At 45.5% G+C, this 25,111-nt stretch overlaps 2 protein-coding genes across 5 annotated transcripts in view; both read right to left on the reverse strand.

Moving 5' to 3' along the window:
• The window catches only part of GRIA1 (glutamate ionotropic receptor AMPA type subunit 1), a gene marked incomplete at its 5' end in the record, with an annotated part of 316,249 nt that overhangs the window by 43,753 nt on the left and 247,385 nt on the right, over positions 1-25,111 (reverse strand). For all 4 annotated transcript variants that reach the window (XM_082622054.1, XM_082622053.1, XM_082622051.1 and 1 more), the window contains one exon: positions 3-201. In XM_082622054.1, the coding sequence (XP_082478180.1) occupies positions 3-201 (199 nt within the window). The remainder of the gene's footprint in view (positions 1-2; positions 202-25,111) is intronic.
• Positions 2,712-7,575, reverse strand: LOC309804406 (Golgi-associated RAB2B interactor protein 3-like; the record flags this gene model as incomplete). The annotated part of the gene is made up of 2 exons (XM_082621752.1): positions 2,712-2,888; positions 6,988-7,575. 2 exons carry the CDS (start codon positions 7,573-7,575, stop codon positions 2,712-2,714), a joined length of 765 nt encoding a protein of 254 aa, XP_082477878.1.

Raw genomic sequence — 25,111 nt, forward strand, 5'->3', positions numbered from 1 at the left:
ACCCTGAAGAACTCCTTCGTGGATCCCGCTTCTAGGGTCCCGTAAGCGATTTCTGTCTGCTTCGCTAGGTCCTCGGCACTCTCAATGGGAGATACCATCCTCTCCACGGTCAGGAAGGCGGCCAGGTTGGCTGTGTAGGAGGAGATGATGATCAAGGTGAAGAACCACCAGACGCCGCCAACGATGCGGCCGGACAGGGACCTGCAGCCCAAAGGGAAGAGGTGTCAGAAGCACAGAATCAATTACAGAAGACTGTGGGGAGGGGCCGAGGGCCAGCCCCAGCCCATCAGCAGAGCTGTCAAGCCCTCTTGCGCCCTTCTCTTCTGTCAGCAGGCTGTGAGAATCCAAACGTCAGAGTCTCCTGTGCGTTTTCCTTCCTTACTGTGGATAAGGACCTGTGGGGTTGCCATCCTTCATGGGCGAGACTGCCCTGCAGGTACATCTTCACACTCACTCTCACACATACATACACATCGAGACACGAGACACATGCCAACAAAGACACAGACATGTCAACTATTGCCCGCAAAAATCACAAACATGTATAAACATCCTGTTACAAGCAGTTACATATATGCCAAACGTATGTGCATACATATATAAACGCAGTGCATTTACACATACGTTGCACACATTTGATCATGTCCAGACTGCCTTCTCGCCACTGCCTTCCTGGCTGGCGAAGGCCGCCAAAATGATGGATTAGAAGGAAGGGAAGGGAGCACATTTTGGAACTAAAGACAACGCTAGCAGTCCGTCCAGCCACCTTGGGGAATGTCACTGTTGAGTGCAGGTACGGTTCTCCTCCTTATCAAAGAGAAAGAGGATTTGGCTGAAATGAAAGACAAAGGATAGTCTGATCTGGATCAAAATGGCAAATACGACAGTCATATGTGAGACAAGAAACTTATCCTTGATTTTAGGGTCCTGTTCTCTCTTATGCCCAAAACTGTGAAGACAAACATGACCAGCCAAGAGTTCCACTGTGATGGTTGGGATTTGGCTAGGAGACTTCAAGTCCAGGGCTTCCCAAAGGTGTTACCGATGATGTAGGTGTTATATGGGGTGATTTTATGTGGTGGCTAGACATCGCGTCGAGCCATACTCAATCAGATAGTGATAAAGTTATTTGCATTCCATTACTCCTTCCCTGCTGCTCAGTTTATTAAGGAAGTGCCATCCTGGAGCTGCTGTGCCCTTAAGCCCTTTGTAATAACATGTGCTCCGACAGCCTCAAGCTCAGAGGCGACAATGCTTAACTAGAACCTCATGCTTAACATGAAGAGCAATCACCAATCCAAACTGTGAGTTTTATGGATAAGGAAACTCAAGAGTCCCAGATCATACTGGCTTGGGAGCAACACCCAGGCCTGCTGGCTTGCTTGATTGTTGAGACTTTGTCAGCCCTCTGTGTGTTATTCCCATGTTCCTGTCTGTTCTACTTTGTTTCGGTTTCTGAGAGACTCCTTTTCACTTTAGGCAGACAGTGCTCACCCCAAGAAATCCAACGAATACTTGTTATTGCTTGCTATATAGAAAACACTGTTCCTAGATGCTTCACAGGGAGAGGGAAATAAGAGGAGACTTGTTCAAAGGAATGAGAGCAGGAGAGTGCGACCAAACGATATCCTTTGAAGAACAGCTTCAGGAAGAGGGGAGACTACAGGAAGAAAAGGCTTGGAGGGATATGTTCACTGAAAGACTGATCGTGAGGCTTATGCCTTGTGACCTGAGTGAGGCGCATTTGGCAGAAGTTGCAGGAAACAGATGCTATCTAAATAGGAGGAAGATTTGTTTTTTTGTTTTTTTTGTTTTTTTTTTGCAGTATGCGGGCCTCTCACTGTTGTGGCCTCTCCCGTTGCGGAGCACAGGCTCCGGACATGCACGCTCAGCGGCCATGGCTCACGGGCCCAGCCGCTCCGCGGCATGTGGGATCCTCCCGGACCGGGGCACAAACCCGTGTCCCCTGCATCGGCAGGCGGACTCCCAACCACTGCGCCACCAGGGAAGCCCCAAGCTGAGCTCTTGGACTGGAGTGACCCTTCCGAGAGGGTCTGTGTTGGGCTACGATGGCCTGACCTTCACACTCCACATCAATCAGTTCTTGCCGTGCACCTCGGGTGAGGAACCCAGGCAATTTCCAAACTCACTGCCAGCTGAAGGCTTTCTGTGGGAAGCACCCCCAGCAGCTGGGGCTACAAGTCCTTCGTAGAAGAAATGTCCACCCTATGTGAATATTTCAAATGGAACGGTGTCTTTCAAAACATACCCTCCAATCTCCTCATTATATAGATCCTGTGGCCCAAAATAGGAAGTAATATAAAGTCCCATATTAACAACCCCCCCCCCAGCCAAATACTTCTTTTCACAGAAACCACAGTACCCTCCACAAAGCGCACGTTTGATCAGGCCACTCCCCTATTTAAAACATATCATGGCTTTGCATCACTCCAAGGTCAGAAATCAAAATCCTTTAAATGGACCTCAAAGCCTTGCATGGCGTGGCCCCTGCTGTGTTCCCCAGCATCACATCACGCTTGCTGTGCCAGCCACGATACTGCCTTCAATATGCCTCCCACCATAGCACATCTTCAACAATCCTGTGAATGACCTTATTTTGCTGTAGGGAAAAAAACCCCTTCTAGTATGTATGTGTGTTGCCAGACTTGAAGTTTGGGACATTGGTTGGTTTGTAATCAACCATCCATTGCCTAATTGCACTTGGCAGCTGCAGAATTGCTACCACGGTGATGAATATTGCTGTCCAAACTATTGGCCTTGATCTGATAGGGTGTACTGACTTGATACCCAAATTGATGTCTCCCTCCAGAGGAAGATGCCTGTTGCTTTGAAATACGTAGGTATCTGTGCATGTGCCTCTTGATGAACTGTCAAGATAGAAAAGGAAATCCAGAGCAAGTGCCAGGCAGGGCACGTTGCGGTGGGCAAGTCCCCACCTCCACTTTACTACTTCACTGGAGGTGTAAATTGTGTCAACTGTGGGTCTGCTCAGCGAACGCCCCGCATAGTGGACTGACTAGGTTCACGTTAAAGAAGTCCTTTGGGGTGAGGGAGTGAGAATGCCTAATACAGGCTAAGAAAGACAAAAGGTAAAGCCAAGGGTGCAGAATCCTAAGATGAAGCTGTTTTACCTAGGCTGATTCAGCCTCTGGCCTAGTGAAAATCTGGGGCTCTGAGGCAAAGGCTTTGGAAAGAGTTCCCCTTTATCTCCCTCCTCTACCCCGTAACTCCTCACATTTCCGGAAGGCTTCCCCCAAATCCCTCTCAGGTCTTAGAGAACATGGCTCTTTCTCTCCTCTTACCAAGACCCACTGCTTCAAGAGTTAACTCCAAGGACACATTGATCCCCACAATCTATTGGTCTTTGTGTATCGGAAATCACAAGATGGGATTTTCCAGCCACCCACCAGAGCACCTGAGAAGGGCTTCCTCTCATCCTCCCAGGCTACCACTCCTCCCAGAATCCGTATCTTATTTCTCACCTCCTCCACCTCTACCACTTAATTTGCTCTGCAGAGAAAGTCCCTAAGTTTTACTGGAAACCCACCTTCCGTCCCAGTAGACCCTGTTGTCACAGAAGGGAATGAGCAGAGAATTGCAAGGCTAGCAGATGACTCCCCGGCTCATACAAACACACATGGTTCTCGGAGGCATTCTTCTCAAATCCAGCTGTTGTTAACTGTCATCAACAGTTACTCTAATCCAACTGTTGTTAACAATTTAATGATTTTCATGGACTCATGAAATTTATTTACAACTTTTTTTAAATTGGAAAGACTTTTTTATGATGGACATTTAAAAATGCATAATCTCATTATGAAATGAGATTTCATAATCTCATTTATGATTTTTTTGTTTTTAGAATCGCTTTCCACATGCATACATAATTTACATAGTTCATCAGTACAGAGCATTTTGGGTTATTCTGTTATTCCTTAACAATATATCTAAACCTTTCTTGTGTTCCTGGATAGTGAGTATTTATGTTCCTTAGTTTCTTTATCTTATAGTTATTGAAAGATATCTTTCAGACTTTGTCATCCATCTCTTGTGCATATATTGAAAGGAAAACAAAAGTGAAACAAATTGGTTGAGATATTTCTAAGGCAGTGACTGCCACTTGGCGGACAGCAGTATAAAAATCATCCTGATGTCAGAGATGTTAAAATAAAATGGAAACGATAATACATTCCCATGGACATACCCCTTTGCATAATAGAAACATTCCCACTCTGTTGAAGCTTTTCCTCCCAGACCATCCCTCCCTTCTTTTTACCCTACAGAAATCCACTATTGTGAATTTTGTGTTTATCATGTCCTTGTTTTTTTCTACCCTTTCAGCAAATGTGTGCCCCTACTCATATTGTTTGATCTTGTTTTTGAACTTTTCTACAAATGGAACTATATTGTATGTATTTTTCTGACTTTTCTTATTCGACATTACGGGAGACTCCCCCATGCTAACCTGTACAGCTGCTGTTCGTCTTCACTGCTGTATCATATGCACTGTAGGCATATGCCACAATTGATCATTTCTCCTATTTGGCAAACATGTGGACTGTTTCCAGGGTTTTGCTATTACAGTTTTACTACAAACATTCTCCTAGTTGTCTCCTGGCAAGCGTTTGTGAGAGTTTATCCAGGGTATATACCCAGGAGGAAGAAGAATTTTAAGATTAACATCAGGTAGGCAAAACTTTTCTGCCAAGTGCCAGAAAATAAATATTTTGGACTTTGCAGGCCATGTGGTTTCTGAGACAGCTCCTCAAATCTGTCATTTTCATGTGAAAGCAGCCTTAGACAATATTTAAATAAATGACTGTAGCTATGCCCAATAAAACTTTACTCATAAAACCAGGCAGTTGGCAAGATTTGACCCTCAGGCTGTCAGTCCTGATCAAGATGATAAACTTCACTATTCTGGTTGCCTACAAATGCTGAGGCACCCCTTCTGTTCTTCCCTGATTATCCCTAGAGGAGACAGGAGTCCTGTCTTCACTTAGTCTATGGACTGGACTGAATGACCATGTTCAGGGACCTTCAGGGAGAAAAAGAAGGGCATGGGGACATGCTGGTGGTGATGCTTCCCAGCCCGTAGTCTGTGACTTGCAGCCATAGTCTTGGGGAAACCAAAGGCAGAAAGGGGTTGAGGCAAGGCAGGGCACTAATGCTGGCTCTGCTGGGCGTGGGTGGGAGGTGGGGGTCCTGCTTGACTGGAGGCTGGGGTGTCAGGCCAAAGCACAATTCGCATCAGAGAAGTCCCTACCAGGCGAGGGGACATAGAAAACACAAGATAGCATTTCTTTTGGAGTTATATGGTTTCCTTTATTAAAGAAAGTAGGAATTGCCTCTCTAGGGAAGGATCCAAGCCAACCGGGGCTTTGTCTGCCTCTCAGTGGTCATGTGTGAGCCTTGTTTCTGAATCAGGAATGACTGAAGCGCCTAAAGACGGCGAGGATCTCACTGGATGTCTTACTTAGGGTCCCCGAACTGGTAGCGGGCTTGGCTCTTCCTCAGTGTGCGAGCTGTCCTCCCCTCCTTAGTCAACTTTGGAGTTTCCATGGCTGGATGAGGACCAGTGGGAGGATGGTTTCTGGGTCTTGTCCCCTCCTGTCCTGTGGTGACCTTCACGTGTCCTGGGGTGATGGGAACGTTTCCTCGATGAAGACGTGTCCTTCTTTCCTTTTTTTCCTTCCAGGCTTCATCCCTGGGGTGGGAGACCTTCTGGCTTCCATCCCGTTCAGACGTGTAGCCTTCGCTCTGCAAGGTGGAGACCACGGGGGCTGCGACCTTCCCTTCAGCTCTTCCAGCAGCAGGCTTGCTGGTTGTGACTGCACCTGGCAACACCATGCTCATGCTGCTCTCTGGACCATCTGGCCCCGTCGAGGATGTGCTGGCAACATCCGCCAAGACCAGGTTCGTGTCCTGCAGGGATAGGCTGGCAGCACCTGCAGTGGCCTGGCCGGATCCGCTTTCTCCTGGATCCTCGATGGTGGCTCCTGCCAGGCCCACGGTCATCCCTGCCGCCGATCCTTTGGCGCCTTTCAGGGCTGCAGTTGATCCATGGGGACATGATGGATTCCCTCTCCCCCCACATAAGCACAAGACGTGGCTCCAGTCACGTCACGAAGCTTGTGAAGCCCAACCTCATCCTGATCCCCTTCTCTGTGGAGCTCTGTGGTCTGAGCCAAGGGGAGGAGAGACAGGTAAGAGAGAGATGACAGAAAGTGAGCTCAGAACTGTCCGCTCCTCTCTCATCCTGGAGCTGAGCAACTCAAGGCCTTATACTTAGAATAACCTTTGACATCACCCAGTCTAAGCTCCCATTGGATGCAAGACCCCATCTACTGCACCCCTGTCAAACGGCCACTCCACTTTACTTGAACAGTCCCAGGGTCAGGGAGAGCACTGATACAATTCTCCATGATGCTCTACACTTTAACTTTATACCCTTGTGCTTCTCTCCCTGCAGGGCAGATTCCTAGAAGTGGGGTTCCTGGGTCAAGGGATGCACACCTTGTACGTTTTGGTGACTCCACGGGTTGGGCTGATTTGAGTCAGCATGTCGGAGTCCCGGGGAGACACAATGAAGGAAGGACTTCCTAACTGTGAATGATGTTCCCCACCTGCTGAGACTACCTGGGCTGGGGTAAGTGTTCAGGAAGAGACCAGAGAGTCAGGATGCTGTAGGAGGGATTACAGCCCTGGTGATGAGACCAGTGCAGCCGAGAGGATACCTAAGGTGTCTCTGAAATTCGGCCTCGTGGGACAAGGTGGTGCAGCACTCGGAACCTCTCCAGTGTGGTGACTCCTGTAGTGATAGCTCGTGTGTCCCTGACCCTTTTCAACAGTAGAAGGTATTTCCCAGGCGAGTCTCAGAGAGCACCAAAGGCTATGAAGGACCAGCTTTGCCTTGCTCTCCCAAAGCACCCTGCCCCGTGTTCTTGAGTCCCTGTAGGTGCTTACCACTAGGATGTCGGCATCCTCTGTAGTCGCTGCATCTCCAGTTTGGAGCATCGGGGTACTGCTGTAACTGTCTACCGGTGGTCTCAGGATATAGACAAGCTTTTCCCAATAGGAAAAGAGGTCTTCTTGTGCGTCGGAAGAGGGGCACAGCTGCAGGTAGAAAGTCCGGCCGGTAGCAAGACTCAGGCACAGCTGCTGTTTCTCCCGGTTGTGGATGGAGATCTTGACAAACTTCAAGGGGAGCAGCCTGGTGAGCTCTAGGGTCTTCACGGGCTTGCAACCTCTCCCCTTGGTGATCCCGGCACAGACTTTCCTTGGTCGGGCCAGCAGCATGACGTCAGGTAGTGGGAAGAGGGGGCTGGTGGATGCGACGCCCACAGTCACCGTTCGGACGCGGTTGTCTAGGTCGATCAGTTCTCCTTCCTTGCTGACCTGGATAAAGTCGCTCTCAAACATGGGAGCGTACTTGAAAATGTCATACTCTCCTCCCTCGTACAGTTGTCGTTGCAGGACCCCCATGGAGGTCCTCGACACCCCCACTGAACAGTAGCTATTGGCCGTGTAATGAGGTAACCTCTCACTGCTCATGGCTCTCTTCGTTCAAGACAGAGCCACCAGCCACAAATTGAGTCTCGGAGAGAGAGAGAGAGAGAGAGGGAACGAAAGCACCTCGTCACCTCCCTGCAGGACTCTGCCAGAGTCTCTTGACCCGACCCTATTTATACCGCAAGCCCTTTGTGACCCGTCACCATCGCATCACACACCCCTTTGTTGAGGCTCCAAGCCCCCACCCCCTTGGGGCAGGCTCACCAGCCTCCCCCTAAACCAACCACCACGTCCATAGGGAACAGGCTGACCCTGCCAGGGTATAGGTGTGGGTAGGCTGGATAGTCTTCCTACTCAAAAGGTTGAGAAAACCCTCCTGCTTTTGTAAATATCTGGGTGGTTTCCAGTCTTGTTGTTGCTACAAATCTCCATCATCTTCGCGCTTCTGCTGAATGATGTGCTGGGGATAAAATCCTGGAAGTGGACCGTGTACTTGCTAAGGGCAGGCATCCTATGGGGATTGCTGTTCTCTGTGCCCCCAGCGTATATAGCACAGTGCTGGCAGGAGCTTAGAAAGAGTGCTACCTGTCAGAGTCCCATTGGTACTGTCATTTCCAGGATATGGAGAATTTTCTCACCCATTTTCTCTTTTCAAGGAGGCTAACTTTTTATATTTATATTTATATTTTTTTACAGTTTTAGAAACTGTTTTTATTGTGAAATATAACACACATTCATGAAAGTGCACAAAACACAAATATATAGCTTAATGAGTAACAAGAAAGTGAGCACCCTTGTAGCTGCCACCCAGAGCAAGAAATAGAACCCTGCCAGCCCCTCTTCTGCATGCTCCCTCCCCACAAAGGGAACCCAACCTTGGCTTCTATTTTTTTTCTTTTCCTCCTTCTTTTGTATTGAGGTATAGTTGATTTACAATGTTGTGTTAATTTCTGTTGTGTTAATTTCTTCTGTTAATTTCTGATTCAGTTTTATGTATATATATTCTTTTTCCTATTCTTTTCCGTTATGATTTATCACAGGATATTGAATATAGTTCCCTATGTTATATGGTAGGACTTTGTGGTTTGTCCATGCTATATATAATAATTTACATCTGCTAACCCCAAACTCCCAGTCCATCCCTCCCCTACCACCCCCTTGGCAGCCACAAGTCTGTTCTCTATGTCTGTGAGTCTCTTTCTCTTTCGTAGATAAGTTCATTTGTGTCATATTTTAGATTCCACAGATGTGATATCATGCAGTGTTTGTCTTTCTCTTTCTGATGTACTTCACTTAGTATGATAATCTCTAGGTCCATCCATGCTGCTGCAAATGGCATTATTCCATTCTTTTTATGGCTGAGTAGTATTCCATTTTATATACATACCACATCTTCTATCTATATCCCTTCATCTCTTGATGGACATTTAGGTTGTTTCCATGTCTTAGCTATAGTGAATAGTGCTGCTATGACATAGGGGTGCATGTATTTTTTGAATTATAGTTTTGTTCAGATGTATGCCCAGGAGAGGAGTGGGATTGCTGGATCATATGGTAATTCTATTTTGAGGTTTTTTTTTGTTTGTTTTGTTTTGTTTTGTTTTTTTTGCGGTATGCGGGCCTCTCACTGTTGTGGCCTCTCCCGTTGCGGAGCACAGGCTCCGGATGCGCAGGCCCAGCGGCCATGGCTCACGGGCCCAGCCGCTCCACGGCATATGGGATCCTCCCAGACCGGGGCACGAACCCGTATCCCCTGCATCGGCAGGCGGACTCTCAACCACTGCGCCACCAGGGAGGCCCTATTTTGAGTTTTTTGAGGAACCTCCACACTGTTTTCCACAGTGGCTCTACCGATTTAATTTCCAACAGTGTAGGAGTGTTCCCTTTTCTCCATACCCTTTCCAGCATTTGTTATTTGTAAACTTTTTAATGATGGCCATTCTGACTGGTGTGAGGTGTAGTTTTGATTTGTGTTTCTCTAATAATTAGTGATGTTGAGCATCTTTTCACGTGCCTGTTGGCCATCTGTATGTCTTCTTTGGAGTAATGTCTATTTAGTTCTTATGCCCACCTTTTGATTGGGTTGTTTTCTATTGTTGAGTTGTATGAGCCATTTGTATATTTTGGAAATTAAGCTCTTGTCAGTTGTATCATTTGCAAATATGTTCTCCTATTCCACAGGTTGTCTTTTTGTTTTGTTTATAGTTTTCTTTGCCATGCAAAAGCTTATAAGTTTGATCAGGTCCCATTTGTTTATTTTTGCTTTTATTTCTATTGCGTTGGGAGACTGACCTAAGAAAACATTGGTATGATTTATGTCAGAGAATGTTTTGCCTATGTTCTCTTCTAGGAGTTTTATGGTGTCATGTCTTATATTTAAGTCTTTAAGCCATTTTGAGTTCATTTTTGTATATGGTGAAAGGCTGTGTTCTAACTTCACTGATTTACATGCGGCTGTCCAATTTTCCCAACACCACTTGCTGAAGAGACTGTCTTTTTCCCATTGTATATTCTTGTAAAGGAGGGTAGTTTTTTTTGTTTGTTTGTTTGTTTTGTTTTTTTTTGCGGTATGCGGGCCTCTCGCTGTTGTGGCCTCTCCTGTTGCGGAGCACAAGCTCCGGACGCGCAGGCTCAGCGGCCATGGCTCATGGGCTCAGCCGCTCCGCGGCATGTGGGATCTTCCCAGACCGGGGTATGAACCCGTGTCCCCTGCATCGGCAGGCGGACTCCCAACCACTGCGCCACCAGGGAAGCACAAGGAAAATATTTTTGATGGGCAGGGTAGTACAACAATGGCTATCCTGGGGATGAGAGTGAGTGTCCCTATTTCTGAAGATGTTCAAGTGATAAATTAGTTATAGAGATGTTGTAGGTGGTGCCTACCCTTGGTCCTCCAGGGTACTAAGTGCTGGGGACACAACAATAAGCCAGACAGAGGAAAGGCCAAGCATAGACCAACTGCTTCCTCTTACAGTCCTCCCATCTCTGAGACTGTGTGATTGGAAATCGTACATAAGTAGGTCAGGATGCATGGCTTCCATTGGACCGTCAAACAAGATGAGGTACATAGAGGCAAAATCATTCTCCCAGTGCCCCAGGACTAATACACAGTTATACTCAAGATCACACCAGTCTTCTTATAACTAGTCCAGTGCTCTGTTCACCTTAAGAGACAGCAAATACAAGTGTCCAGGCCTGTCTGAAGGTGCTGCTGCTTTTCCAATTCTGGATGATCACAGTGGCATCTGAACTGGACTTCTTGCCTCCATTCAACCCCCCTACCCCCCATCCTCCCACTCCTCTGCCTAATCAGTTCTCGACAAGGGAGCCTGCGTGATCTTTTGTAAAACATTGATTACGTCTTGTTTCTTCGTTGCTTAAAACCCATCAAGGCCCTCCTCTTACACTTGGAATAAAATTCAACTCCTTGGCCCGCTCTCCAGCGCTTTCCCACAGCGTGGATTCTGTCACTCTGGTCTCTCTGGAATTTGTTTGATCCTTTATACTCAGAAGGCTCTCACCCTTATCCCATGCTGCTCTTTCCCGTGATCAATCCATCAACCCTATTCATCCTTCAGACCTCATCCTAGGCATCACTCTTTCGGCATTCAAGCACATGACTCTCAGAGCCCCGTGCAGCTCACATTGCAGCTGATGTCAGTCATCTATTTGTGTGATTGACTGTCAGATGTACCCCTAGATCACACGCACTGTGAGATGTGCCATGTTGGATCTCTAGCACCCAGTGCAGAGTTAGCCTCAATAACAAGTGAATGCACAGATGCCACCTCTTTTAGAACCTGATGGCTACATTCACATTAGACTCTAGAGCCCAGGAATAATTTTCAGGGCCAGGAGAATTCTAACTTGCTATGGTTCAGAATGTCTGGAGTCCTGGTTTCAAACTATGTATTCAGGATGGCAACATTAGGTGAACCGAGAGACCCAGCTAAAGTATCCCAACTTGGGGATAATCTGGTGAAGCTCAAAGGCCTCCCAAGAAAGGTCCAGGCTTATGGGTCCTTTTTCCTGTTCTTTAATTAATATTTATTTGCTGGATGTTTAGAGGAGCTTACCCTGCATGGTATTCCCTATATCCCTGCCTACTTAATGAAGATAGCAAAGAAAAATTCTTCTGCTTCACAGCCAGCAGAATAACTGTCATTGTGGAATAACTGGAGGGCTGGGGAATAGGCTCTTCAAAATGGGACATGATTCCAATGCTTCATTTGTATTCAATTTGTAGTATGGAACTTGAGTGTGAGTGAACCCCCTCCAGTTCAGACCTGGCACAGGCAAAGCTGGGCCTCTACCTAAGAACTGTATTTTCCCAGCTCCATCCCAGAGGCAGCCCTTCACTTACAGCCCCATAACCTTGGCAAGCTGCCTGCCTAGCTGGGCCTCAGTCTTCTACTTCTGTTTAATGGGTGAGACTAACCCTACTTCATGGTGAGAAACCAAAACTTTCAGAACTAGAAAAACTCTTAGTCCATTCTTTTCCTTTAATGGATACAAGCTATCGAAACTAAAATGGTAGAGGGGAAAGTACTTTGAAAAGTGCTGTTGAAACAGAAGACATTATTTTTATGATGATGATGATTCCCCTGGGGGTCTCAGGGCAAAGCATCACTTTTCTTCGTAGGGGTGGCACAGCTGTAATCTGAACCCCTTAAAGGTCTGCCTAGTCACCTGAATTTTATTGGTCTCATAACTTGGCATAGCTCTTCCCAAAACTCCCTAGGTGATCAAGGAAACCCTTATGTTCCTCCAGAATTGGCCACAATTTATGTGGCTCGTTGGACCTTTATCATACTTGAACTTGATTCATAGCTCTGTGAAGTGGATGGGAGAGGGATGAATGCCCCCATGTGGCAGATGAAGGAACTGCAGCTAAGAGATGTAAAGGGACTTGCCCAGGGTCACACAGTGAGGCACTGGCAGAGCTGGGACTAGGACCCAGGACTTCATATTTCCTGTCCAGTACTCCAGCCACTGCAGAGCATTCCCTCTTTCACCAACTTCTGATTCATCCATAGATGGACATGGACTTCCTCACCCCATGATGGTTCATGATGTTGGATCACAGCCAACACTCACCTTTCTTTTTTTTTTTTTTTGACTTTGGGACTATTTTGATTGATTGATCAATTGATTTTTATTGAAGTATAGTTGATTTACAATGTGGTATTTCTGCTGTACAGCAAAGTGATTCAGTTATACATATATATATATACATTCTTTTTTTAAATTTTTTTAAATTAATTAATTTATATTTGGCTGTGTTGGGTCTTAGTTTCTGTGCGAGGGCTTTCTCTAGGTGGCAAGCGGGGGCCACCCTTCATCGCGGTGCGTGGGCCTCTCACTATTGCAGCCTCTCTTGTTTCGGAGCACAGGCTCCAGATGCGCAGGCTCAGTAGTTGGGGCTCACGGGCCTAGCTGCTCTGTAGCATGTGGGATCTTCCCAGACCAGGGCTCGAACCCGTGTCCCCTGCATTGGCAGGCAGATTCTCAACCACTGCGCCACCAGGGAAGCCCCCATTCTTTTTTTTATATTCTTTTCCATTATTGTTTATCACAGGATACTAAGTATAGTTCACTGTGCTATACAGTAGGACCTTGTTGTTTATCCGTTCTATATATAAAAGCTTACATCTGCTAATCCCAACCTCCCATTCCATCCCTCCCCCAACCCCCTCCCCCTTGGCAACCACAACTCCATTCTCTATGTCTGTGAGTCTTTTTCTGTTTCATAGATAGGTTCATTTGTGTCATAGTTTAGATTCCACATATAAGTGATATCATATGATATTTGTCTTTCTCTTTCTGACTTACTTCACTTAGTATGATAATCTCTAGTTGCATCCGTGTTGCTGCAAATGGCATTATTTCCTTCCTTTTTATGGCTGAGTAATATTCCATTGTATATATGTGCCACATCTTCTTTATCCATTCATCTGTTGATGGACATTTAGGTTGTTTCCATGTCTTGGCTATTGTGAATCATGCTGCTATGAACATAGAGGTACACGTATCTTTTTGGATTAGAGTTTTGTCTGGATATATGCCTAGGAATACTCACCTTTTGTAATACTCCCTGGAACCTTTGGGATCCACACAAAGCAGTCTAGCCACCAACATCTCCACAGAATTAGAAACCTGTTTGCATTTGTTTTTCATTGCTGAATAACAAATCACCACAAGTTTAGTGACTTCTAACAGCACTCATTCATTATCTTCTAGTTCTGTAGGTCAGAAGTCTCGGTGAGGATGTCTAGATTCTCTGCTCAGGGTCTCACCAGGCTGACATACAGCCTGTTTGGAGCTGTGGTTCTCATGTGGAGCTCAGGGTCTTCTTTCAGGCTCACTGGTTGTTTGCAGAATTCATCTCCTTGTGGTTGTGGGAACGAGGTCGTCTTTTCTTTGTGGGCTGTCAGCCAGGCGCTGGCTTCAGCTCCCAAAAGCCGCCTGCGTTCTTTACCATGGGCCCCTTCCACCTTCAAGCAACACAGACTGTGGCAAATCCCTCTCATTCTTTGAATTTTTCTGACTTCCACTCGCTGGAGAAAATGCTCTGCTTTTAAAGGGCTCATCAGATTGGGTGACGTCCACCTGGATAATCTGAAAGTCAGCTGGCTTGGGACTTTACATCTGTAAAATCTCTTTACAGGAGTACCTAGGTTAGTGTTTGGATTACCAAGAAACAGGAATCTTTAGAATTGCATACACCGTACTGATCATTCATTCATTTTACAAGCATTGCCTGTATGGCAGGCACTGTTGGGCACAGGGGAGGTAAAAGTGAATACACCACAGCCTTTCCCTTCCAGGGAGAAAGTGGGAAGGTGGTGGGCAAACATGGGCTTTGGTGGTCAGACACCTGATTCTCTGTAAAGTGCTGTGTCTGGAGCGTAACGATCACTCAGTAAAGCCATTATCACCATGTTATATCCATATCATAAACAGTCATTATAATATTATGTTAATTATGTGACAAGTAAGAAAGCAGCACTAAGGGAACACAGAAGGGCTTGCTAGTTACTCTGTTGGCAGAGGGGTGGGGAAAAGTTACCAGAGGAGGAGAAAGTTGTGCTAGGTTTTGAAGTATGAGTAGGAGACTGCCAAGCAGAACAGGTGCAGGGGTGGGAGGAAGCAAGATGGATAGAAATAAAAAGGAGAAGGTGAGTGGAATATCACCTCTTCTGTAAACTTCCCCACCTTTGCCAGCAGAGCACCAAGCATCCCCTTCTGTATTCCCGTTACACCACAATCATTCTGCTCTTAGGATTCTAACCACGTTGTTGTGATGATTTAAGATGTCACTGTGATTATCTGTGGTATTTATTAACATTGATTGGTGATGGGTGGAACTAAAACAGAGCCCATAGAAATTGGGAGAAGCAGGATGACTAAAGAGGTGAAGACATCAAAGTGATAGGATTTGGCGATCCACGGGGGCAGAGGCAGTGAGAGAGGGAAACGCTCAAATGCCAGTCCACGTCCACCGGGTGAATGCATCCAGACATGGCCTCCGAGGCCAGATGCTGGCCACTAGATGCTGCTCTCTTCTGGCAAAGGCTGTTTTTTTTCCTTTGGTTAACGAGACACTAAGCATATCATTAAATGCATAACTTGATGCTAGTAGAAGATAGTAAAGATCTGATTGGACCATCTTTCAGGTTCTGATAGTTAGCATTTCCTGTCCTGGTCATGGATTCGGATTCACCACAGACCTTTAAGTGTATACTTCTAATCTCACAACTTGGATTTGTCTTTCTAGATGAGGGGCCAGTATATATATATTTTTTTCTGTAAAAGGCCGGGTAGTAAATATTTCAGGCTTTGCGGGCCTTATAGTCTCTTGTCATACTCCTCATCTCTGCTGTTGTAGCGTGAAAGCAGCCATAGACAGTATATACACACGTGCACGTGGCCGTGTACCAAACAACTTGCATCACAAAAACAGATAGCAGGCTGGATGTAGCCAGTGGCCTGTAATTTAATGACTCCTTCCCTCAATCCTACTCTGAGTCTGAGAGACCTTTGATCCAAGTGAATACATGACTAAGACATTTTTTATCATCTATCCAGTTATTAGTACCTGCCCACAAACACCCAGATAAAGTACTGGAATGATTCATTTGCCAGTTACTTTTGTGCTTTCCTCAAGCAGAAGGGAGAAGGCATTGGTTTAAGAGAATGGGCTCAGGGGCCACACACAACAGGATAGAGTCTCCTGCCTCATTACTTACTGGTTGCAGGACATTGGGCAAGTCATTAAAACTCTTGGTGCTTGTTTCTTTACCAAATGGAGTGTTAGTACTCATCTTAAAGGTATTCTTCATAATTAAAAAGAAAAAAAATATACCAGTGAAGCATGTAGCTCTGTGCCTGACAGAGAGAGCATTTCTGCCAGGATGGAAATGTGCAGACAGTGTTTGGAGCAGTGCCCTGGCTGGAGGTCGGGGAGCAGGTGCTACGGCCGGGGCCCTTCCGAAAAGAAGACACACGGGGCCAGTGTAAGGAGTGGAGAGTTATTAAAGAGGAATCAGTTTCTGATCTCACCGGTCCCCTCTCCACAACATCTCTGGCAAGGGGTTGGATATGGACATTTCTTCTTTATTTCAAAAGCATGTCCTGTCATCTCCAAGAGGAAGGAGACAGAAGGAACACCTCCTGTGTGCCTTCATTCAGCTGAGCTCAAGAGGTCACTGAGCTCAACTCATTTCCCTTGGTCATCTGCTTCAAATGGCTATTTTTAAAAAGTAATGGAAACAGGCATGAAGGCAGAGGCTCAGATAGTCCGTCTCTAAATTACGGGGAGAAGAAAAGGTCCATCTTGACTAATTACTCAGCTGAGCTATGTTCGGAGAGAGAGGCTCACTTGGTATCGGGCATCAAGGTTCTCAGACTGGGGTAAATAGCTCCAGCCAGATGCAACAATTCCACTGATGAGGCCACTTCATCCAAGATGCTGTGTCTGGGTGGCAATGCATCCCATTTTCACCAGCTACAAATCACTCAACGCTTCCCTGGCAGAGTAGGAGTGAGTCATGTTAATTGCCCAGCTGCTGGTCACTGTGTTCCAGCCCTGCAGGAGGGGGCGGGCCCTGGGCTCCTGTGCTGCGTCTCAGGGTGGGGAGCTTGGGGGTTGGACAACAAGCTCCAAGGAAAGCCCGGCACTCTGTAAGCTAGTGTGTACTGTTGTAGAATTTGCAGAGCTATGTTTCAGAGAGGGATGGTTTTATGTTCCTATTATTTTCCACTTAGGTAAGCTATGGGAGTGTAGCGTGGGCACAGTTTGCAAAAGAATGAAGATCAATTCATTCATTTTTTAAAATTTACTAATTCTTTGGTCTCCATATCTGAAAATGGAGATACTGAATTCCATCTCATGAATTGTGAGAATTTGATGAGCAGGTCATGTTTTGCATCTAGCACAGATACACCAGGACTTAAGATGTCACCCATGGTGATGCTGCTGCTACAATGATGACGATGATGGTGGTGGTGGTGGTGGTAGAGATTATGATGATTTCTTCTGGAAACACTCCACTTCACTTCTAGGCTCCATACTCTCCTCAGTGTCCGCCTACTTTGCAGGTTGGTCCTGCTTAGTCTCCTTTGCTGGTTCTTCCATTCTGCTTAATCTTAAGTTATTGTTGTGTGCAGAACTCAGGCCTTAGCCCTCTTCCCATCCCTGTCTACCATCTTTCCATAGTTGATCTCTTCTAAGCCCATGACCTTTATATACCTAGATGCTAAGAACTCCTAAATTTCCATCTCCAGTCCTTCTCCTGAACAGGAATTACTTAATCTTCTCCATCTTCCTCATTTCAGGAAACGGCACCACTGTCCCCCCTGCTGTTCAAACCAGATGCCAGGTCGACAGTGCTGACTTATCTTCTTCCCTCACCTTCACCTCCAGTCCATCAAATCCAGTCATCCCGCATAGTCAGTGGTAACGTTCTAGATACTAGATATTAGCATCGCATTTCCTTGCTTCTTCTCTTGACCTTGTACAACCCACGTCCACACAATAGCCAGAGGGACCGTTTAAAACTGTAAGTAGGATCACGTTGTTCCTCACCCCACTTAAAATCTGTCACACTTAGAAAATAAAATCCAAATGCCTTGCCGAGGTCAACCTGGTCTGGCTCACCTTTCATCTCATCTGGTACCATCTTTCCTGCCATGGCTCTGCTTCAGCCTCACTGGTTTTGTTGCAGTTCCTAGAACACACCAAAGTCTTTCCCACCTTAGGACATTTGCAATTGTTCCCTCTGCCTGGAGCTTACTACCCTGAAATTGTCCCAAACCTCCCTCCATGTACCCTTCAGGTTTCTGCTCAGACATCATCTCCTCAGGTACACCTCTTCAAGTATTGTCGCTGTTCTCCATCTCTCTCTGTTTTTTTAGAGAGAGAGCCTCTCTGTTTTTTCACCCTGTTTTTTTCATAGCATTTATCAAAGTCTAATGTGATCTTTAGATAATCATATCCTTATTGATTTGTTTATTCATTATTATCTGTCTCCTTCCGCTAAAATGGAAGTTCAGAGAGGGCAGGGGTCTTTGTCATTCACTGCTATATCCCTGGCACCTAGCAGAGTGCCTGGCACATAGTAGGTGCTCATTGAACATAGGCTGGATAAATGAATGATTACACAATGTTTTTTGAGTACTGACCACCTACCAAGCCTGATGAGAAATACTTAAATAGTTTCTTCTTAAGAAAATCAATTTAATGGAATGAATGTGACCCACACAGAAGCAACTGTGATACCTGGACTGGGTGAACAGCACAGGAAATCACTGATTAAGTGCTATGGAAGTGCACAGGTGGGGAAAGCCATGTCCAACTGGGAAAAATCTGGAAAGGTGGGCTGAAAGGGGAGCCATTTACCTGGGATATGCAGGGCAGGCAGGCTTTGAGCACTCTGAAATAGAAAGAAAGGTATTTCCTGGAGCAGGAACAGCTTGTGCTATGGTGTGGAGATGGGACAAGAACATGCCCAAAGCATATTAACTACTCAGCAGCCCCTGTTCCCTGAGTACCAGCTTTGAACTGGATACTGCATAAAATACTTGACATTCATTCTTCTAATCCCCATCACTTTCTTCAGGCCACGTAGGCATATCCCACCCCCCTTCTGATAAATGAGGAATCTGAGGGTCAGAGAGATGAAATAATTAAGCTCACAAAGCAAGTGATGGAGCTTGTATGTGAACCCAGGTCCATCGAATTCCAGGGGTGTGATTTCATTGTGCTGAAAGGGGGTCCAGCTTGAACCAGGACCACCAACTCTCTCAAGGTTGACCTTCTCAGGTCCCAAGCACGATTTACCCACAGTTCCTAGACACAAAGGAATGGTGGCACCACACTTGTGTTAAAAATGGGACTTCCTCCACATACATTTTTTGGGGTAGGTTCTTAGAAGAAACCACTCTTTTTATAGCTAGCTGCCTGCTGGCCAGCCCATAATACTCAAACATATGTTTTCCCTGTATCCGGAGCCCTCCCGAGAGCTCCTACTCTTTGCTGATCCACCAGCTGTTTTCAGAAGTGAGATGGGTTCTAGGGGCCTGGGTCCCTGCCTCAGTGGGCCAGGTGAGGGCCTGAATGGTCATCTGTGGCCTAACCTATCTGGCACTTGAAGTCCTTAGAGTGGGCAGTAGATTTAATTGTGGGATGCTGTGGGCTTTTTAAAAATAGACCCCGACCCATTAGCAAATGGGAGAGAAAATCACAACGCGTGCTTCTCCTTTAATTAACGTTTGGTTTGCTCCAGCACACAGCGCGTATTACAAGGAGTTGTTTTACTTAAAATAACCAGTTGAAAATCCTCATTTGTTAGGTATTTTTTTCACCCTACCCAGTTCCCTGCAGACTCAGACCCTCCCACCCACGTATCCCCAACCAAGCTGGCAGGGCAGCCCTGGAGGCAGGGAACAGCCTCCCTTCCTTCCCTCACCCCAAACCCTCCCAATCATTTAACCAAAGGAACACTCAGTTCTGAGACATTGAAGACAATTATGAAGTAGGAGTTCAGAAGCTGTACTGACCTCCCGTTCCACCCCTTCTGTTCATTAACAGTGATTTGAAGCAAGTTATCTCACAGTCCTGAGCCTCAGTTTCACCTGTCTGTGAAACGGGAATGATAACAGGACCAACCTAAAAGCCTTGTTGTGAGGATGAGCTGTAATGTGCTTCACTGGCCACCTGGACCAGAGGAGATACCTGGTACAAGCAGCTACTACGATTCTGAAATGAAAGATGCCATGGCAAGAGGTTTTCAGTTGCTGGTAAGTGAAAAACCAGGTTATAAAACAGACTATACTGTATGGCCACATTTGAAAACTTAACTTTGGTGGAAATAAGTATTTGAAAGTACTGTAAGAGTCAGCTAGGTGGCTGGATTATGGGCTGTCTTTTTTTCCTACCTTTTTCCTTCTCTTTTCTGATTTTCTAAATGAATACCTATAATAGTTATAATACATAGAAGACGTAGAATATAGTAGTTAAAATTATGGACTGTGGGATCATCCAACCTGGGCTCCAATCCCAACTTCTTCTCTTACTGTGTGACCTTGGGACAGTGCCTTTAGTCTCTCTGAGTTTCAGCTCACTCATCTGTAAAACGGAGATAATAGCAATACCTCCTCCTGTCGGCCATTGAATACTGTTGTTAATCTTTCCTCACTAATCTGGTGGGTGGCAGGGAGTCAGGAGGAGGGACGGAAGGGACCGATGTAGATAGGGAGGTGAGGGACAGTCTCTCTGGGCAGGTGACTTTTTTTTTTTTTTTTTTTTTTGCGGTACGCGGGCCTCTCACTGTTGTGGCCTCTCCCGTTGCGGAGCACAGACTCCGGACGCGCAGGCCCAGCGGCCATGGCTCACGGGCCCAGCCGCTCCGCGGCATGTGGGATCTTCCCGGACCAGGGCACGAACCCGTGCCCCCTGCGTCGGCAGGCAGACTCTCAACCACTGCGCCACCAGGGAAGCCCTGGGAAGGTGACATTTAAGCTGAGAGCTGAGGGTTGAGAATGATCCAGATCGTGTGAAGAACCTGATGGAGCAGCGTTCTAGACGGAGGAGATGGGAAGAGCAAAGCTTTGAAGGCAGGAAAGGCTTCGTGTGTTCAAGGTAATTGGCAGCCATAGCATGAGTCTGGAGAGTGAGGAAAGGACTAGATCAAGCAGAGCATCTGAAGCCAGGGCATGGACTCAGTATTTAACGATTAAAAGTCCAGCTACTAGTGTCACCTCCTCCAAGAGGCCTGCCAGACTGCTGCTTCCTCCCCTCACTTCTCACTTCTTTGAACTCTTCTATCTTCCCCTTCACAGTACCGCTCCTTGTTCTGCTCTTTGGCACTGTTAGCACTGCATGATATTATTAAATCATTATTAAATCATATAATATTAAATCATCATGGGATTTTAGATTTCTTCATAATTCTCTAGAACCCGGCACAGCCTCAACATTTGTTGAGTGAATTTGAAACTCCTAAGTAGGCATTTGTAATGCCTTCCTCTGAGCTACCTATAGAAGAAAATATTTCTTAAGCTAATTAATAGCAGAATCATGATTGTGTGAGGAATCATTTATTCCATGAGGTCACAAACTGATTTCAGAACTTTAGGAGCACCCATTTTTGAGAAACTGATATCTCAGATATATCCATAGCTCTTACATAGTCATAAAATCATGTTTCCTCAGAATCTTCACTCTGCAAAGTGGTGGTCATAGAGCAAATTGTTGCCTAAAGTTATAATAATAAAACTGTGTTTCTTTAAAAATATTGTAAAAGACCGATCACAAATTTAGACCGAACTGTAAGGTAATACATGGGTATTGTTTTAAACTCATAAGTTTGTGGTAATTTGTTACACAGCAATAGAAAACTGAAGTATGACTGGAAATCACTATGCAGTGATTTAAATCATCCATTTAAACCAGGTTCCTTTAAACCGTGCATCTCTTGTCTGCCGTTTGAGGATGGCTACAATAAATCCCTACCCCAATATCTGTCCTAGCCTAGTCCTCTGCTTTTCCCCTTTATGTTCTCTGATTGAAGTCAGTGGTTAAGAGTAAAGGCTCTAGGGCTTCCCTGGTGGCGCAGTGGTTGAGAGTCCGCCTGCCGATGCAGGGGACACGGGTTCGTGCCCCAGTCCAGGAAGATCCCACATGCTGCGGAGCGGCTGGGCCCGTGAGCCATGGCTGCCGAGCCTGTGCATCCGGAGCCTGTGCTCCGCAACGGGAGAGGCCACAACAGTGAGAGGCCTGCGTACCGCAGGAAAAAAAAAAAAAAAAAAAAAAGAGTAAAGGCTCTAGTGTCAGCCTGCTTGGGATCAAAAGCCATTCTGCCAAGAACTAGGTGGTGACCTTGGACAACTTTCTGAACCACACTGAGGCTCAGTTCCTCACCTACAAAATGGGATGTGGTTGGCAGAAAATCAGCCCCCCAAACACATTGTGCCCCAATCCCTAGATCCTGTGAATGTGTCCCATCCTATGGCAAAAAAGACTTTTCTGATAGAATTAAGGTTAGGGACCTTAAAGCAGGGTGATTATCCAGGTGGACTCAGTGTAATCACATTGGTCCTTCGAAGGGGAAGAGAGTTGATCAGAGATGAGATGAGGCAGAGAATAGCTAGGAGAGATTTAAAGTATGTAAGAGGCTTCATCTTCCATTTCTGGCTTTGAAGATAGGGAAAGAGGACCATGAACCAAGGAATGAGGAAGCTGGGAAGAGCCTTTAGCTGAAAGCCAGCAAGGACTAGAGTCCTACAACCACAGGAATTTAAAATTGCCAACAACCTCATGTAACAAGGAAATGGATTTTGCCTTAGAGCCCTCTGAAAGGAACAGAGCCCAGCTGCCACCTTTATTTTAGCTCAGTGAGACTTGTACTGGACTTTTGACCTACAGAACTGTAAGATGACAAATGTATGTTATTTTAAGCTGCTAAGTTTTGTTACAGCGGCAATAGAAAATGAATACAGGGATGCTGTGAAGAATAAATACATGTATATCATGTAGGACAGATATGGGCATGTAGGAAGTGCCTAATCCGTGCTATTTTTTCTCACTATTATTTTTATAAGTCATTCATTGCTTGGCCACACTTATCTTCCCTGTCCAGTCTGAGTGCTTTCATTTGTGCATACCTCTTATCTTCTTACTTCTCTACGTATGACCCCAGATATGTTTTCCAACTTCAAAATCCATCTCAGATGACATTTTCTCCAAGATTTTTTCAACCCCTTCAGTCAGGTGCAATCTCTTCCAATGCAGCACCTTTTCTTTTGTCCCTTTGCTAGCTACTATGTTTATTTAAACCCTAGGTTGTATGAAGGGTTTTCTCTCGTTATTAAATTCTGTATGCTATGGTGTGTTATGCTGTGATCACAAAAGATCCCCAAATCTTCGCTTCGAATAACAAGTGTATTTTGTTTTTGTGAAATTTTATTTTATTATGGCAAGAATTTTATTTTATCATGGCAAGAATAAAATTTTTATTTTATTATTTTATTATCTCAATATGAGATCTACCCTCCTAACAAATTTGTAAATATACAATACAGTAACCTATAGGTGCAATGTTGTACAACGGATCTCTAGAACCTACTTGTCTTGCTTAACTGAAACTTTATGTCCATTGACTAGCAACTCCCCATTTCCCCCTCCCCCACCCACTCCCTGGCAACTACTATAGCGCTCTGATTCTTTGAATTGGATTATTTTTAGACTCCTCATATAGTTGGAATTATGTAACGTTTGCCCTTCTGTGGCTAGCTTATTTCACTTAGCATAATATCTTCAAGGTTCATCCGTGTTGTCGCATACAGCAGAATTTCATTTTTAAAGGTTGAATAATATTCCGTTATGTGTATATATTACATTTTCTGTATTCATTCATCCGTTGATGGACATTTAGATTGTTCCATATCTTGGCTATTGTGAATACTGCTACAGTGAACATATCTTTTTCTAGATCTTGATTTCAGTTCTTTTGGATAAATACCCCAAAGTCGGATTGCTGGATCATATGGTAGTTCTATGTTTAAGTTTTTGAGGAATCTCCATATGATTTTCCATGTTGGCTACACCCATGTTGCATTCCCATCAACAGTGAATAAGCCTTCTAATTTTTCTACATCATTGCCAACACTTTTTGTCTTTTCAGGTATATTTCTTGCTCATGCCACATGTATAAGGCAGGTTGATTGGGGGCTGTTTTCCCCTCAACCCTCCCTCTGGAGCAAAGACTGACATAGCAGCTGTCATCTGGAACATCCCCAGTTGCATGCTGGCTCTTAAAGTTTCTTCCCAATAGTGGCACATACCACTTCCATTCATATTTCATTGGCCAGAAGAAATAAAATGGTAGCACCTAGCATCAGTATGGAAAGGGATGAGCAATCCTACCCTGTACACAGGAGGAAGAGAGCTGGATATCTACTGGACAGCATTCATGGCAACCATGAGTTCTCACCCAGAACCATTTCCCAAGAAGAAGTTTTCATCACAGTTCCCATTTTACAGAGAAAGAGCTTGAGGCTCAGTGATTGGTCATATATTTTCTGAGTGATAGGATTGGAACTAGGACCCAACTGCCCTTCTCTCCTTCTTTCATCTCTGCTGCAATTCTATCACATGCTGTGATGTACCTGACACTGTGCCAAGGATGCAGCAGAGAACAAGCTCTCCTCCCTCCCTGCCCTCATGTTCTCCTTCCAGGCCTCCTCTCTCTGCCTCATGTGCCACCTGTTTTTAGAGTTGTCCTCCTCTACCTCTGCACAACTAGATCACAAGCAACTGGAGGTCAGGGGTAGGATCTTCAGCTTTGATTCCTTTGTCGTCCCTAACGTATTAGGCACTCAACAGATGCTCCTTGGATTAAACACAGAATTGAAAACAAAATTCACTTTAGATGGCAACCATTTGTTTTCTGCTTATATCCCCCGACATGTGTTCCCCAAACTAGTGTGTTAATTGGGATTCGCATGTGCTTTCCTAATTTATTATAGAGAATGTTAGCTCTCTATCAACATATATTTGAAAAAGAGATTAATAAGATCATCAACAATACACCTCATAAGTCACTCTGAAAAATTGCCAAAGTCGTTTCTTAGTCTCTCTGTTTTCTTCCAAGAGATTCCACTTCTTCCAGTGATTTGTACTAAATTGACAGTTCTAATCAGCAGTCGTGAAAATGTAAGCTTTTAAAGCTACGGCTGATAAGAATTTTCCAGAGATGTGATAAAACTTCTTCCCATAAGGGATGTCTTGTGTCTCACTGGTTGGGTTTACGTGAGGAAGGGAAGCCTATGGGACGGGCGTGTGTCTTAGGTACCTGTCTGGCCTCCAGGGTCTGAGCAGATCACTTGTCATTGACTGCCTGTGTGTTCTTGACCCAGTGGGAATGTCAGGGAAGAGCCTGCATTACTGTATGTCTCACAGCTCTGGGTCCTGACGTAACCTAGAAGCTCAGCCCTGGCCCAGACTGGGAGCCCAGTTTGTCCTCAGTCTGTAGGGATTTAAGGAGTTAATGTTGAATCAGCTTTGATGCCGTCACTC

This window comes from Mesoplodon mirus, assembly GCF_964341445.2.
Source record: "Mesoplodon mirus genome assembly, chromosome: 5".
Classification (NCBI taxonomy): Eukaryota; Metazoa; Chordata; class Mammalia; order Artiodactyla; family Ziphiidae; genus Mesoplodon; species Mesoplodon mirus.